We start from the raw sequence: 17,859 nt of genomic DNA on the forward strand, positions 1-17,859 counted from the left end.
TGCATGGTGGATACTAACAAACTGCTTTTGATATGCCAACTTTATAACCCTTAATGTGCCCATTGGCCTGGCTCTTAGCTCAGTCAACTTGTCAAGCTTCGTGAATCAGCTTTCAGATAATTAGTGATACTCCAACCCGACCTAATTTTAAGTCAGCCAGCCAAATTGGGCATATTACACTGTGTTTCAGTCCAACAAGAGAGCTACATTGTATGATGTCACAATAGAGATTAGAGCTTTTAGGTAATCTCAATTCATTGACAATCAGTTTTCAAGTAAATGTGCCAATCAGCAAACATAGCATATTAAGACCTATGACATTTGGTTGTTGAATTACCAATTCTCGATTCATTGCAAAATTTGCAAAACTTGCGCCATGTTTCACAGGATCTACAGTACGTTGTATCACCACATTTCAGAGCGATGTACATCCTTTCCAGTGAATTCAGGGCAATAATGATGAAGCAGAAATTTGTCTCTTATCAATAGCAGTGTATTTTGTCTCTTACCATTTGTATTCTAGGCTTCTTCCTGGAAAGTTTGACCTTCAGGATAAAACTCACCAGTGAGTTTTTGGGGTAATGTTCGTTATTCTACAGGTTCATTGATACGAAAATGAAAATAGGGCTCAATATTTCCAAGGTTTATTAATCTGGAAATGAAATAAGGTTTCTTATTCCAAAGATTTGTTATCTGAAAGTGCAAAGAAGGTGTGCACTAACAAATGTTTGGAAAAATGACCCTTTATTTCTTTTTCATATTAATGAACCTTTGGAATAACAAACTTTAACTGAATTTTTGTTGTCCTGGACAAGTGGACAAGTGGGTTTGCAGCACTCTGCTCCATGTACAATGTTACCTGTTTGTTGCTTTGCCTTTCAACCATCAAACTTGATTTATTCTCATTTTGATGATCAAAATAAAACTGAAGCTTATGGAAACTTAAGGTATCAAATACTGTAACTGGTACAAAATATGAATGAAGTTCTAGAGAACAAATAGGAGAATATTCCAACAATATCAGGTCAGTACCTCATTTCTAATCTGTTTCATTCTCTTCTTTTTTTAAAAAATCTTCTTCTTCTTTCTTGTCTTTATTCCCCCAAGGTCCACATCGGTGTGAAAGGATCTGTGCTGGACAGCTTCGATGGCTCGGCAATCGTGGGTGCTACCATCTCCGTCCGGGGCATCGACCATGATGTCAAGTCGGTTCAGTACGGCAACTATTGGCGACTGCTGCTCCCAGGGAAGTACAGCGTCACAGCCAGCGCTGATGGGTAGGTGGAGGCTCCTTTGAAAATGTATCACGACATGGTTGCTTTCTTGGAAATCAAACAACATCCCCCTTTGGTAGCTTTCAGAATTTTGTTATAATCAACACATATTTTACAGCTTGTGAGGGATCTTTATGTTTGTGTTTCAACTGAGAAGGTTTAAAGGTTTTAAGGTTTTGAAACAGGTTTTAAGGTTTTGAGTTGAGAGGTTTGCGTAGTGGTTTTATCTGCTTATGAAAGTAGAGGATTTGAAAGTCCCAAATTCACATGGGAACTTGTGGGGAATATTGAAAACCACTTTGTCTAGTAGTACCTCATGAATTCTCTTTGTTTTGGGGCCGAAGCCCTTGGCGATTGCTTAGTAGTCAGCTACATTGTAGCTCATGGTCTTTTCTGCTGTAATTACTGTAAATTTCAAATTATCTGCTTTTCAGATGACATTTACAGTATACACAAACCCACAGCATAATACATGTATGCTAGCCAGGAGATATTTGTACATTTTAAGATCAACCATGCAAAACTCATTTTAACCCGTTGAGGACGGCTTGATTTTGCTACAACACACATTTCCCATAGACCCCTGCCCGAGTTTACTCATGACTCGTCCTCTACGGGTTAAGTTGTTTCATGGCTTATGGTACCATTTTGTTATGTAAGAATGCTACAATGGACCATTGTGCCGTGCAAGCTTTTCTGATATCCACACAATTACCTAGAAAGTGATGGCTGCCATAATGTAATTACTGGATCCAAGTGAGGCAGGTTTGACGAAGAGAAATTACTTTTTTGAACTTTTACTTAGTTGCCAATGGTAAGTGGAGGCACTGTGGTATAGTGAAAACAATTCTGGGCTCAAAAAGGAGAGATATCAGGTTTTAATACTTGCCTTGTGCAAAAATTTGTCGACACCCTGTTTTACCCACCTTTGCCCAGGTGTGCAGTGAGTGGGTATCTGGGGTGATAGTTGTTGTAAGGCCCTCTAGAAGGACAGTAGTGCTCTTAATAGGAGGCTTCCCTGGGTAAATAGGATTATATGTTATATCTCTGCCAAACAAAATTTGAAGGGGGTATAGGAGCCAGTGTATGGTCGGGCGGCATTCAGTTCAAGGTCTGTTGCAAATGTTGTGGATCTAACTACATGTATAGGCCCTACCTCTTTCAGTTTTTGAGCAATTGACATTTAATGATAAGATTTGGACTGTTTGGCTGCAATAATATTAGGATGTACAAGACACATTTTTTATCAATGTTGCCCTACAGTAATGACATTTTTTTTTGTATTTTAAAACCTTGTAAGAGTATTTGAGAATAGACTTGCTTCCCAAATATTTGAGCATTTGACTTGAAATGTGGTGCATGTAACCCTATACAACTTGTTTCTTTTCTTACAAGTATATTCAAATTGCTAGAATTTTATTAGATGTACCGAACTGTTATATTTCTATGGCTCCCCCCCCCCCCCAATAACAAAAAAAAAGAAAGATACATACTATAAAGTACAATTGTATTGGTCAAAAACCAAAGAAGAACATGATATATGATTTTATCTATTCATGAATTTGTTCACAAAAGAGGTCTTGGGGATGAGTACCCCTTTAATGTTTGAGTCTGTGGCAAGCGTAGTAACCAGCCAAAAAGGTGTACCTCCATTGACAGGGCATTAGGAGGGTCAACTTTTGTCCCTATACATGATTTGCTTTGGTCCCCTTTTATTAGCTAGGGGGAGCATGGATTACTAAAAACACTTTAACTCCAGTCACAGTCCTTTCAGAACAGCAATTATTCATTTGTGAACGTGTTTTGGAAACATTTTCTTCGTGTTCATGGAGTAAGTTTGTTGTACAATGTCTGAAGATGAGTTTAAATCACAGTTCTCCGGAACATGTTTCTCAAATTATTTTTAGCCAGTTTTGGTGTACAGGTTTCTCCTGATCATATTTTGTTTGAATCTGGCTGCACATTTATAAAAATCGTAATCATTTGAGTGACCTCTATTAACATGTTTGAGGAGGTGGAACATAGCTTGACCACCTTCGACTTCTGCCAATACGTTGCATGATCTTTGGATGTATGTGTCTCGTTTCTCCATGTTTGTCCATACAATTGCATGCATTAATGTGTATTGGAAGTTGCACGTCTGATTGACAGGTCGCATTGCATGCAACACAGCTGTTGTATGGAATTTCGTTTGGGGGTTTGTGGTAGGGGAGGAGACTAATTACATTGTCTGAGCACACCGCAACTTTAAATGCACTTTCAAAAGTGTGATACAGAAGCGTGTTTGCGTAGGGAAATTTTAGAAGTCTGAAATGGGGCACAGACACTTAACTAGATTTCCCCTGCCCAGCTGCCTGGAGATGTGTCCGTACTGACACACTTGCGTCACCCTGTCACGATGAATAGATACTGTGTATAAGCATTGTGCATAGAGCATTAGTCATTGTAAAGGCAAGCTTAGGGAGAACTGAGCAAATACAAAGGTTCATGATAGGCACTCCTCCCCGTAGCCCCGGAGACCGCGCCGCCAGGCGCGGTCCTGGCGGCTTCCCCGCAGTTTCGCTTATGTTAGTTCAAGTATTCTGTGCGCTTGTGCAAGTGATTTTGAATTCTGTGAACATCGGCGAGCTGCTTATAAGACATCATTTTGTGCATCACAAGTAATGAAATGCATCAAACAGTCGCCGATGATAGTCATTTAGGTTTCATTGACCCATGTAAGTATTCCTAGTAGTTTCTGTTGAAAAATTAAGGAAATATAGCGCCGCAAAGGCACCCGTTTGTTCAACATGAAGATCTGACATGGGAGCACGGCGCAGCCGCCACACTCCGTGTGGCGGCTGTCGCAGTTATCCTCCCCGTAACTTTGGCATGGTGACAACTAGGGAAAATTCCTGAAATGGTGGCATTGTATAATGTATTTCCTAAGAACAAACCTTGCATACTAGACATTAAACTTTATGGCAATAAACAACCTCTGCTATTGTCTGGGTGCATGAAGGGTGATGTGGTGTGTACGTGCAACTTCACTCTAGAGTTAATCACTGAAGAAGCCTTCAAATTCTGGTTTTGGTTCAGCTGACATTATAGCCAAACTTTTCTTTCATACCAGTCAGCACCTGTTAATGTAGCTACTAGAAATCACCCCCCCCCCCCCACACACGGATTTTAACCCATTCCCTGCAGAAACCTGGCGGACTGTGTATTGAATCAATGGGGATTTCAGAATTCAGCATGGAACGGGTTAAGTGGTAGTAAAAGACATTGCTTGTAGTAGCAACCTGAGTGATCCTCACAGCTAAACCATATGACAATACCATTGACATTGTACATGAGCATATTACCAAGGGACTGAATGGGTTAATGGGGCCAGCGACCACCTGACTTTACTGTGGTGGTCACCATTCCATGAAGTGGCTGCACACTTTGGCCCGAATTCATGAAGGTGGTACAATCTTTTTTTTTATAAGGCACCAAGTGTCACATGGCCTATTTCGTTTTGAAATCAGTCATTTCGTCGACGGAATGACCATTTCGTTGATGAAATGTTCATTTTGTTACGAAAGGTTGTCATTTCGTTACAAAGAGTGGTCATTTCGTTGATGAAATGACTGATTTCGTAATGAAATAGGTTATGCGACACTTGGCGTCCCCATGGTCTTTGTTCATGGTTTAAACCATGGACAAGATTGTACCACCTTCACAAATTCGGGCCTTTAGGTTGAGCCCATTCTGATTGTGAAACTTGCTAAGTTGTCGGGAAGTCCCAATTTGTGAAAAGTTAGACTCGCTAATTTTATTGCTTGCACTGTAATCTACATGAAGAAAACCTTAAATCATTTTTTTTTTTAATGTTGATTTGTATGTATTCAACTTTTGATGTTACTTTCCCAGGTATACGAGCCAAACACGTGAGGTGGAAGTGAGCGAGCATGGCGCCGTGAGGAAAAACTTCCGACTCCGACCTCTGACAAGTAAGAAATACTGTAGAACCAGATCTGTTTGCGAGCATTTTCAATGTGCGATTTTCGCAAGAGCCAAGATTCACCAAATTGAAATGCACACTAAATTTCTTGTCTACACAATATTCATGAATGACAGAGGCAATTCACAAATATTTCATGCCGCGAAAAAGGCCGTCGTCTCCAATTTGCAAAAATTTCATGCCGTGAAAATATCTTGCATTACAGCAGTAGCATTTTCTGAATGAACAAACGTATGCTGTCATATCTTGAGTGAAGGGACGAAGTCAGCATGATCTATTTCGCAAACAAAAGTGCAATGTATTGAATGGATGTCAAATGTTTTGCCCCTCGATTTTCTAGTGAACGTTTTTGCAAATACATTCGAGGGGTCATACAGAAGTACCTCCTGGACATTTTTCCCATCTTAGTTTGGTATTTGATAAAAAAAAGATGCCCAAACATTGAAAATAAATGTCCAGATAGTTATATTTCCACATAACCAGTGCTAATTTGTCGCAATAAACACATTTTTATGAAGAAGTTTGCCTGGTATTAAATAACCATGCACTTAATACTGTTCCTCAATGTCATAAATATGTTTTTTATTGATCAGGTCTTATCAAAGCAAGCACAAGTGGCAGTTATCTGATTTTGATTGGCCAACATGGATCCAGGTATTATTTAATGTTTGATCCATGGAATGATGTCAATCAGAAATGCATCATTGCCCTAAGCTGTTGTAAAGAGAGAGATGGTCCTTCAAATGAAAAGTACTGCTTCAGTGAATGTTATGCTTGGATTGATGACAACAATCCCAATCTTAGATGTAAGGTCTTGTCATGCCATGATTTATCATCTTTGTATTCAATAGGTTTGTAACACCTTGCATTCACACTTGGTTCCCCCTCCCCTCATCCTGTCCCCGAGAAAGCAAGATGGGTCCAGAGACAAAATTTGGAAGAAAGAGTGACCTTTGGCTGTAATTGATAGCACCCAGCTGTATTTATCAAATGTGGTAAAGTCTGGTATCAAGTGGCAGGGCTCGTCCCAAGCCCCAATTGTTTCCATCCCAAGCCCCGATTGCCCCCGTCCCAAGCCCCGATTGCCCCATCCCCCACAGTTTAGGGACAGCAGTGTGGATGGTCAGTTGTAAAAGGATGAGATCTGTACTGACTGTCCCCGTGATGCGGGGTCTAGTGTGAACACAGGGACAATATCACCAGGGGCCCGTTTCATAAAACTTGTCATCAGTGACAACTGCCACATTTCTATGACAAGTTTGCTCTCAGCCAATCAGATGCAAGAATTTCAGTAGCTTGTCACATCTATGACAACTTGTCACTGATTACAAGTTTTATGAAATGGGCCCCTGGACCTGTTGGTCACTCACCACCCCTCACACTTTGTCCCCCCTCCACCCCCTGACAGCTTTCATCGAGCCATCCGCGATTCAGCATCACAGCCAGGAGACCACGGTCGTCTTCCTTCAGGACCTGACGGCCCGCTACCCCAACATCAGCCGCGTCTACTCCATCGGCGCCTCCGTCCAGGACCGGCAACTGATGGCCATCGAGATCAGTGACAATCCGGGAGGCCACGAACCAGGTAGGCTACCCGGGGCGGGAGTTTGTGTTCTCTTCCTTCTGTTCATTGTCTCCTTCTTTTCTCAGTATACAGGCTGTGTTTATCTAACTTGAGAGAGAGAATCATGTTTCAAAACGCGTTTGGAATGGTGTTTGCGAACGTAGTTTGAAACGCTTTTTTGGGGGTGCCACGTTTAACTAACCATCATACAATCGAGTGTTGTCACTGTGTAGCTACTTTACGCCGTTCGACCCAGGAAGTAAAGGTCAACTGCGTACCAGCAAACATACCTCATCAGTCACACACAAATAATGGGTAGGTAGAGAGCACAACCGGAAACAGCTGGGTTTGACCTTGAGATATAAACACGTTTCAAAATGGCATTGTGTTTATCTACTCACAGAATGGTGATCGTGGTCTCAAACGCGTTTCAAAAAGTCCTTTGAAAGGCGTTTCAAAACACCATTTCCAAACACGTTTGAAAACGCGGTTGCGTTTATCTAACCCATGAAATGCCTCAAACGCATTTTAGATCGTGATTCTGCCTTAGAAAATGTTTAGATAAACGCAGCCGTAGTGTCAAAATAAGGTGAAGTGAAAGATAGCGGGTGAGTCAGATAGGATCCAGATATCCTTGTGTCCACTCCCCCTTTGATCCCCACCTGAAGAGGAATAATAGGTAAGGTAAGGGAGGGGACTGGTTAGGCCCCAAAAGTCAAATTCTTCTATCCTGACCTCTTCCCCTCCAAGCAACCCCAATCTGCAACTTTACATTAACCTGTTGAGGACGGGCTGATTTTGCTACAACATGCAATTCCCATTGACCCTTGCCCGAGTATACTCGGGACTTGTTGTCAACGGGGTAAGATGGAGTAAGGTAAGGTATGAATTAAGTGGGGTGCAGGTTGAGGTTTATCTTGACTCATTCCTTTCCAATCCCAAGCTCAAAGGGACTGTACAGTAGTGGTTGAGGTGAGGATTCAGCTTGTAATGATTTGCGAGATTTTCAGAAACCACTCTATGAAATGCTAAAGAGCGTACAAATCTAAGGGGAATCAAAGGTTTATTTGATGAAAATCGGTTTTGAAATGACTGAGATATCTAAAAACAAGGAGAAACAGAGAGATCCTAATAAAAGTCGTGGCCTGTCAATTTTACTAGGATCGCTTTTTTTGGATATCCAACAATTTTCATCAAATAAACATTGAATCCTTCTTGAAATTACATGCTCTTTCATATTTCATAAGAGGTTCCTCATTATCTCACCCCAAAAAAAATGTTATAAACCTGAATCCTCACCTCAACCAGAAATGTACAGTCCCTTTAACCCTTTGTGTGCTTTAAGTGCTGTTTGGCACAGAAAACCCCTTTGTGCACACTGTGCAAAGTCCCTGGCACAGAAATGGTTAAGGTTAAGGCAAGGGTACACTAGGGTGAGATGAGGTATGGCTCAACTCTCATCCCTCACTGTAGAGGACAGTGAAGTCAGTTATGCAGAAAAGTATGGGTTACGTAGGGCGTGGAGTTCCCCTTCATCTCCCTTTCATCTCTCATTGGTAGAGAAAATTAAGGTAAGGTCTCATATCGTCGCTGGGGCGACAAGACCTCGTATCTACAAAATGTCAAATGTTCAGGAGAGCCAAAAAACATGGCGGCCAAAGCACTATGGCGAATGGGATAGCCTTTCCTTTGACATGCCGTGGGGGCTTCATTTTTGGAGTAAGACAGTTGGGATTTGGACAGGACATCACTTAACCCATTATGTGACCATTAATCCAAAAAAGTCATTTTCACCAAAATTGCAGATACAAGGTCTTGTCACCCCAGCGACGATATGAGGTTCTTAATCTTCCTCAACATAGCCATTAGAACATCTTTCATGATGAAAGACTGTAACTCCTTGCTTGCTGTATCTTATGAAGACAATAAAAAAAAAAAAATTCCACACATTGCAATATGTGGATGCATCTTCTCTCCACTTACAATACATGCAACTATTTTTCCCAAGTAGTATATTTTGTAAATCGTACCATATATATTCCATTATTCCTATCTGAAATTCAATTTGTATAGTATTGTTGATGTATACGTGTCTGTTCTTCTCTTGGTCTATTGAGAGTTGAATTTATTGTCTTAGCAAAAGGAAGAAAAAAATGTAAATATGTTAATGGACGACTAATACAAATATACTGTGCGTGCTTTGTGTATTGCAGCTGAACAGAAAGGAGAGAATGCATGTTTAATGTGTGCTTTCTTTCTGAACAAACAAAGCAAAAGCTGAATGTGTTTTGCTTTTTTGGTACAGACCGTTTGTGAATGTGCACTTGATTTTTGCCTTGGTTGAGTGATTGCAGAAGTGTTTGACTTTCAGGCTATACTGCTTTGTTACAAGATGTGCAACGGTGAATTGTGCGAGGTGCTCCTGTGTACCAGTGTAGTATGGGTGTTAGAAAAAAAGTGAACAATAAGCTGAATGCTGCTTCCCTTGCTTTATGCCTGGTTATGCTTTGTAATTTGTGATGGTGTTATACACTGAAATATTTGTACACCAGTGTGATGTAATGTGTTCCACTCTGTACTGCATTTAACACTCATCATATCATCACAGTGTTACACTGTCTATGACACTGTGTTAAACATTGCTGTACTAGTATGTGTGATAACACCTTCATTCTGTGTAGTGACTTGCAGAACACCTTAAGACTGCTTTGTGGCAGACTGTAGCATAGTAGTTCATGTTGTACACTGCTTAATCACCGTTGGTTCTGTCCATGCATTGCTACCATCATCATCATCTTCCCTGCAGCGCTTTTCTGTTGTGCTAGTGAAGTCATGCATCCCTCAAGCAGTGTTTAGAAAGTGTAGCGATGTGTAGAAGATGTGTTAAGATTTCATGTGCTTCAGTGTCTTTCTTTGTACACCAAGGACAGGTTTGTCCTGAGGTTATTTTTCTCTTGCATCCATCTGTCTCATCCCCTTCCCTTCCCTCCCCCCATCCCTCCCTCCATCTCCAGGAGAACCAGAGATGAAGTATGTCGCTGGTATCCACGGCAACGAGGTGGTGGGCGGAGAGATGCTGCTGCTCCTCGCCCAGTTCCTGTGCGAGAACTATGAGAGCTCAGACCAGGTGCGCTGGCTGGTGGACAACACCAGGATCCACATCGTGCCCAGCATGAATCCAGACGGCAAGGCGGCGGCCCATGAAGGTGAGTCAGATCAGGACAGTCACCGCCCCCCCCCCCCCCCAATAAAAAGAAGGAGGAAATGAATGGAGTGTTGATTATGTTGGGCAGACTAATGACGCATACACAGAAGATGATCCCATTGATACCATGAATGATAACATGGCTGATAAAGATGACTGCTGACAATGATGTTGATAATGTTGCAGTAATCAATATTTGTGCTGAAGATGATAACACCAAAGCTGTTGATTTGGTGACCATTATATAGATGATGACTGGCGGGGGAGGGAACATACCGAATGTTCCCCAACATACCGAATGTTCCACCCGAAGGGTTTTAAATGCTATTGAGGGAGGTTATAAGTCGCGAGACGAAGTCGAGGGACTTATAGCCTCCCGAAATATAGCATTTCAAACCCTGAGGGTGGAACGTTTGGTACATGTTCCCGACAACAAAAGTCATCATCTGTTATATTATATGGGTTAGTCAAATACGTCAACGTCAACCACCAAAGATCGTAGAGATTCAGTGTACTTACGCGTAGCTAGCTAGCGTAGCCCGACCAGACACTGTTAATACGCAGTGCGCTACACAGCGACTGGGCTGTATAGTGTACGACCTTTACAACCACCAGCATGCATAAATGCAGAGCACAGCAACGCACTTGATCGCTCGCTCGCGCAGAGCCAAATTCACTGTGCGCGCGTGGGTAGCCAGTCCTAGGCCTTCTGTCATTTGTTACGTGAAAATGTTCTCCATGGGAGAACATTACAAAGAATGTTCACCCATGGGAGAACATAACGAATGTACCTCCATCGCGTGACTCTGTTTAGCCAATCACTAACCGGTATTTGACTAACCCATTTAATATAAAGTGATGTGGATGGTGAAGATGTGGAAATGGTAAAAGGAGTGGTAGTGACAGTGATGATAAAATGGTAGTTATGATCATAATGAGGTTGAGGAAAACAAAAACACACAGTTTAGTGGGAATATGGTAATGATAAGATGATGGATAAGAGAACCGGTAATGATCAGTCATAACGAGGGGGGGGGGGGGGAGTTAACACTGTTAATAGTAATGATGATGATCATAATTATAACCACAGGAAAGGGAAGTTTTATAAAATTATTAGTAATGGTAAACCTGATGATAGCTAGAAGGGAAAGGAGAAGGGAGGTGGTAAAACAGTAATTATTGTGGAAGTGGTAATGACAAAATTTGTAGTGGTGAATATAATAAAATTATGAAAATAAACTTTACAAATGATGATGATGATAATGGTGATGATGTTGAAAGAGAATGATAGATCTTGACAGAAATAATGGTAACGAAGGCAACGCTAAATGTAATGAGAATTGTTTAAAAACATCATATTGAGGAGGAAGAAGAAGAGACTACAGCAGTGTTATTAATGACAATAAACATTAAAATGTGGATGTAAGAATTAGATGATGATCATGATAATGATGGAAGGTTGTGATGGAGTCAACAATGGTAGTGATAATTGAAGCACTTCAGTCATATGTAAGTTACTGCCAGGAAAATTGAACATCCATCTGTTCACCATACTGAAGTTATCAGGTCTATGTATTAACCTGTCTCTGACACTCCATTCCTCCACCATGCATTTAAAAAATCAAAACAAAACAAGGTGACGTTGATGGCATAGTTGGTCGCAGCAACCACCGCAACATCGATCTCAACCGCAACTTCCCGGACCGGTTCGGCCGCAGCACAGGCCCGATCCAGCCAGAGACCCAGGCCATCATGAACTGGACCAAGAAACACCCTTTTGTCATCTCTGCTGGACTCCACGGGGGCTCCATCGTCGCCAATTACCCCTATGATGGGAACAAGGACCAGAGCACGCACTACACGCCAGCACCGGACGACGACACCTTCCAACAGCTGGCACTTGCATTCTCAACCGTAAGATACAATTAAAGGCAGAGGTTGATACGACATGTGAAGATTATTTGCCATACATTCAACGACAACATCAACAACAAAAACTTTAGCCATTTTTGGATGAGAGTGCCAAACTTTCAGTTACATGAATACATAAAAATCCTCAAATGTTGTAAAGCTGCGCTACTGCTGCTAGTTGTGATGATTATGATGATGAAGATGGTGGTGATGGTGATGATGATGGTGGTGGTGATGATGATGATGATAATGATGATGATGATGATGATGATGATGAGGAGGAGGAGGAGGATGGTTATGATGATAGTGATGATGAAGGTGGTGAAAATGATGATCTTGATAAGAGAAACTGTTTTCCATGCACGCCCTGTATTGTTCATGCATTGCATAACTATTGTCCAGTTTTCTCACCCTATGATGATGAAAAATTGTTATGATGTTCTGTATCCTATAGCACCTTCTCTTCTAGAAGAAAAATGAAAATGACACTTTGTCGCCCATCACACAAGATATTTTTTGTGGGTTTATAGCACCTTGAATTTGTCAATTTTCACTGTGCCACATTAAACTAATCAGCTGGATTTATTAGTGTGGAAAGTAGTCATTTTTAGCAAATATATTGAAAAAGGCTGCAACTGCAAACAAACTTAGGATTGGACCACAGCACTGACCTTTCTCCCAAACCTAGAGAAATCTTGAGAATACGAGAACTTCAAAGACTAAAGCTTAAGCAAGAAACCAAGCCAAGCACGATTTTATTCCACTAGAATGAGACAATGTTGAGATATATATCCAACCTCTGTGGGCACTTATCGTGAATCTGGTAATTCCCTCCCATCTGTGTGATAGGCACATGGTGTGATGTACAGCGGTTTCCCGTGTCCATTGGGCTATCCGGACGAGAAGTTCCCCGACGGGATTACCAATGGGGCAGATTGGTACCTCGTCTATGGTGAGTGGAGCAAGAGTTAAGTCAGGCGGCAGTGCTGCTTACGCATAAAAATGCTTCTTATCCCTTTGGCTACAGTGCAGGAATTACCTGTGGCTGAGTTCTGTGAGAATGTAATTTGTGTTACCCAAGTGTGAAGCAATCATTATGTAGACCTCTTTGGTTTTAAAACAGTGTGACTTGTATCAGCCATAACTGGGAGGCTTCCAAAATTAGAAGAAAAGATGATCCAATGGGTTTTGCAATGAGTCAGGTGCATTGCTATGTCAGTGCATAAATCAACTAATGTTAGGCATACTGAAGCCACCCAGTTAATGCTGAAATAGACATGAACAAAAACAAACAAACAAACAAACAAACAGCACCCAAACTGAACAGGTATTGTATGATGCAGGTTTTTTTACATACATATGCTCCTATACATTGTCTAGTGGAGATTTGTGTATTTTATTTGCAATCTCTCAGTAATTCTTGTGGATCTGTTTGTGCTTCAATCCATTTCTTTGCCATGAAAACAAAATGCATCTTGCGTTTTCATGTGATCGGATTCATGTACATATCCCACAATGACAAGGCCTTTCATTTTCATGTTTGCAGATCATTGGAGTCAGCATTTACATTGGGATGGCCTGTCACCTTGTTTGCTTCTTATTTCTGCACATATCTATTGTTTTGCTCATGGAACAAACATGAAATCAAAGCTCCTGTTCATGCTGATGTTGGTCTTTCTGTGTGTAGGAGGGATGCAAGACTGGAACTATGTGAACACCAACACCATGGAGATCACCGTGGAGATGAGCTGTGTCAAGTTTCCTCCCTCATCCCAGCTACCAGGTTACTGGGATGACAACAAGATGTCTCTTCTCTCCTTCATCCATGAGGTCAGAACATCCTTTTGTCTTTAACTCATCATGTCTTTTCCTGTCTGTCTGTATATATATCTGTTTTTCTGTCTTTCTGTTCCTCTCTTTCTCTTGCTCTCTCGCTCTCTTTCTTAACATGAAAATTGTGCAAAAAAAAAAAAATGGGTTCCATCGGCATTTTAACCTGAGACATTCAGATTGCTAAACTGGTGCTCTCGCCGACTGAGCTATGAAAAGCCCTAATACAGTGATTATCCAAGAAATCCCTTACTTCTCAATACTTGTGTTTTTGTTCCTCTCTTTTTGTTACATAGAATTTTGTTACATGTAAGCAGGGTTCCTGATGTAGCATTTTCCAATTATTGAGTGAGCACCACTGCAGTAGTAATGATGCTGATAATAACATCAACAATGATAATGGTAGCAATAGAAAGGAGGAGAAGAACATCCCTAAAGGGCCTTTCTACTAGAGTACTCTAGAGGCCTGTTACATAAAACTCTTTACCTGAGAAAAACTCAAGGTTAATTCTTTTTAACAGAGTTTTTCCTGTGTTAATGTCTGTGGCAGCATCATACTAACCTGAGTTTTCCTTTCTCCCCAGAGTTTTTTTTAGGTTAAACATCTTATGCAACAGGCTCCAATTTGAAGAAAGTTTTGTGCAGAGGCAGTATTGCTCAAACAAAATGAAGTGCATTTAAGGAATGAAATGGTCTCTCCACAGGCTCACAGGGGCATGAAGGGGTTCGTGTTTGATGGAGAGGGGCAAGGGATCAGCCACGCCCAGATCATGGTAGAGGGTATCGACCACACTGTGAACACGGCTAAATTTGGGGACTATTGGAGACCCCTGACCCCTGGGATATATACCATCACTGTTCATGCAGAAGGGTAATATATTCTCTCTCTTTCCAAATATGTTGATTATCTTGAACAACTGCCATGCTGGTGTGTTGCAAATTTGCAAGCAATGTCTACCGTCAGTGCTTTTGTGCAGGAAATAAGAAGTTGTCATCAGTTCTAAAGTTAAAATCGAATGAAAGTTGAAACACGATAGTAGCAGGCAACTTTGGATCAAGTGTATTTTGGACTAAAGTCTGATTTCAAGGGAGTATTTAATTAGGATTTTTTTTAGAGTGTGAAAGGTGCTGAACCAGCTATTTTCCCGTGATGAGAGAATTGCCTCCACAAATGCCATTCCAGTAGATTTGATAGCAAGTCACTGTAGAGTCTTGGAAGCCTGATACCAAATATGTTCTGCTATGAATTTTAAGAGAATATATGTGACAAAAACTGGTTTTTGCATTGATTGTAAATGACTAACAGTCTATACTCAGCAGTCAGTATAAGTAAACACATTCATGGCACGTCTAAGATATGTTCAAGCTTTTTGTGTGATAGGTAGTATTGTCATATTTGATGTCAGAATTTTGCTTTCAGTGAGGTGGTATCAAACTAGTGTGATATTGATGGGTGTCTAAATGTTAAACATCTTTTCAAACTAGTTGTAACAATAATAGATCGCATGAGATTCCTGAGCTGAAAACAGCAAGAGAGTATAATGATGGAAATTGTTAAGGCACAACTCATAGTCTAGATTTCATAAACATTGATTGACTTCAGCTGGCAAGAGAACCAACAGGCACTGTTCCTCCATTCTCATCCAGAAAATGTCTTTCCTTTGTCTGTCCATTTGTCACATGGTGTGTGTTCCAGCTATACAAGCCAGAGTCAAGAAGTGGTCATCTTCCCTGGCCTACCGATTGAGGTCAACTTTACCATGGTCATCAACGCCCCTTCCCCCAGTCCAGGGGCGGAGCTAGGTGGTGGTGATGGAGGTGGGACTGGTGGTTATGACTTCGACCTGGACCAACCCCTTTTGGAGTGGGCCGCCCAGTTTGATTTCTCCATCCCGCAGAACTTCTCGGGTTACCTTAGCAACGAGGACCTCGCCCGCGTCCTTCTGGAGTACCAGGGGGCCTACCACGACCTCATTGACCTCAACGCCATAGGGACCACCGTGGGCGGTGCTGACATCTGGGCGGTGGAGATTGGGTTGAGTCGTGGGATGGAAAGCACGGTCGATACGCCAAGGGTTGCTCTGATTGGCGGGCTGAAAGGGGAGGAGCCTGTCGGTAGGGAGTTGCTATGGCGATTCATCCACCACCTTGGAGAAGGTGAGAGGGGTGTGGTCAAAGGAAACACCTGATGCAATAAATGTTGTAGACTGATATAATGTGTTGTAATATAGGCTTTAGAATCTCTACAATCTGATTGGTCAATTGTCATGCATTGATTTTTACTGATCCAAACTGAGCCATGCCTTCGGTAAAATCGGGACTCATGGTCATGCGTTCGGGTGTGGAAAATTACTTATTTACTCCTAAGATGGGGTGATAAGTGGTACATATTTCATGTTCCACAAAGTTATTGTCTAAATAGTCCCAATTCATAAAAAATATCACACTTGAGAAATAAATATCATATACAGTATTCATCAATGTCTCTGATCTAGCCATAATTATACGGTACATTCCAGGTGATGCAGTTCATGCCAGGAGTCTCCTTAAAGGTTAAAGGTTTAAGTTAGAGGTGACAGGTGCTAGTCAGAGAACAGTATCAATATTGATTAAGCATATTATGCCTTTAAACAAGACGACATATAGTTCTCACAGTCTTTGTTCTCTTTTTCAATAAGTATCTATGTTGACAAGATGTTTTCATCCATTGTTGTATTCTACCACTTTTGGCTCTCATCCCGTTACCAAGGTTACAAGGCTGGTGATGAGCGGGTTACCAGACTTCTGAACACCACCGTACTCACCGTCATCCCTGCCGTGGACTATGACGGTTTCACGTTGGCCCATGAGGGCGACTGTCTGGGGGACCGGTACGAGGGTGACCTCACCCCAAATAGCTTTGGACCAGACGGGAGCATGGTGAGTGGTCAAGCCTCATGGGTCAAAGAATTGAGGAAAAGTGAAAGTCGGGAATAGCTTCTTGCATGGTGTGGTAATCATTTCCTCTACCAAGGAGGTTATTGTTTTGTTTGTTTGTTTCTTTGTTTGTTTGTGTGTTTGGTTGGTTGGTTTTTTTAATTTTTTTATTCTAAGGGGGATTTTTTTGTTTATTTAGTCTTTTGTCTATTAGTAATATTGCTACAGAATAGGCCCCATTAGTTTGGGTGATAATTCAGATCAGGGGCTGTATCCTGGATCTTTTTTCTTTTCTTTTTTTCTGTAGGATGTTTGCAAAATTCTGTGGCATTAGTGAACCTACGGCCTTTACAGAGGTTTTAGCTCCTTGAGTGCTTGTAGATCAGAACATGGCAGCTCAAGTTTTGGTTCCCAAATGTTGCTGTAACTATCCCTTTAATAGCTACAGACCTCCCAACCATTCTGAATTTGGAGGAAAAAAAATCTGAATTTTCACTATTACCAGCTCTTGTTTCAATAGCAGTTTCCTATTTTTCTTGATAATTTTATTATACGCTCCTATAGGAACTGCACTATATTTCGGACTTTTGAGCCAAATCGTCCCTATTTTCCAGTCAGAAAGATTGGGAGGTCCATATCTATGTCATTCTGTGTGTGTGTGTGTGTGTGTGTGTGTAATTGGATGTACCTTCTCTTTGTTTTCAGTTATCTCCCAGGCCAGAGTTGCAAGCCCTGAAGGACCTCTTTGCTCATCACAACTTTACGCTGGTCCTGTCCATCGAGAGCAACGGCATGTGGGTGAGGTAAGTGGTGTCTGCGCTCCAAGGGAGGTACCCAATCAAATCACCTGACACCCCACACACTTGATGGCATTATTAACCCATTCCATACGGGAACCTGGTATACCAAGTTCCCAAAATGTAGACAGGAGTGTCTGCATTCGAGGCCTGAATTCATGTTAATTTGTGTTATGCTGCCCAGAAAAAATAGCCTCAATAGAAAGATTAGAGTTTCTTCTATTTATATCTGTTTTCTTTCTGTACGAAAACTGCATGTATTGCAGTATTATTTGCCTTTTCTGTAATGCAGTGCAAGGTTAAAGACCTGATAAATAGTGGGAAACCACTGTATAAAGCTGTTACTTTAGCGTACAGATATTTTCGCAAATGAGGTC

The 17,859-nt window shown here is 41.4% G+C and overlaps 1 protein-coding gene across 1 annotated transcript in view; it reads left to right on the plus strand.

Annotated features, from left to right (window-relative positions):
* Positions 1–17,859, plus strand: part of LOC139728666 (carboxypeptidase D-like) — a 50,968-nt gene that overhangs the window by 17,440 nt on the left and 15,669 nt on the right. The window contains exons 3-13 of the mRNA XM_071639602.1: positions 1,108–1,277; positions 5,169–5,248; positions 6,668–6,844; positions 9,838–10,029; positions 11,665–11,942; positions 12,789–12,891; positions 13,627–13,769; positions 14,474–14,640; positions 15,466–15,926; positions 16,519–16,688; positions 17,391–17,488. Of these exons, the coding sequence (XP_071495703.1) occupies positions 1,108–1,277; positions 5,169–5,248; positions 6,668–6,844; positions 9,838–10,029; positions 11,665–11,942; positions 12,789–12,891; positions 13,627–13,769; positions 14,474–14,640; positions 15,466–15,926; positions 16,519–16,688; positions 17,391–17,488 (2,039 nt within the window). The remainder of the gene's footprint in view (positions 1–1,107; positions 1,278–5,168; positions 5,249–6,667; positions 6,845–9,837; positions 10,030–11,664; positions 11,943–12,788; positions 12,892–13,626; positions 13,770–14,473; positions 14,641–15,465; positions 15,927–16,518; positions 16,689–17,390; positions 17,489–17,859) is intronic.

This window comes from Diadema antillarum, unplaced genomic scaffold (genome assembly GCF_040938485.1).
Source record: "Diadema antillarum isolate AM-2024a unplaced genomic scaffold, OU_Dant_1.0 seq00000189_RagTag, whole genome shotgun sequence".
Lineage (NCBI taxonomy): Eukaryota > Metazoa > Echinodermata > Echinoidea > Diadematoida > Diadematidae > Diadema > Diadema antillarum.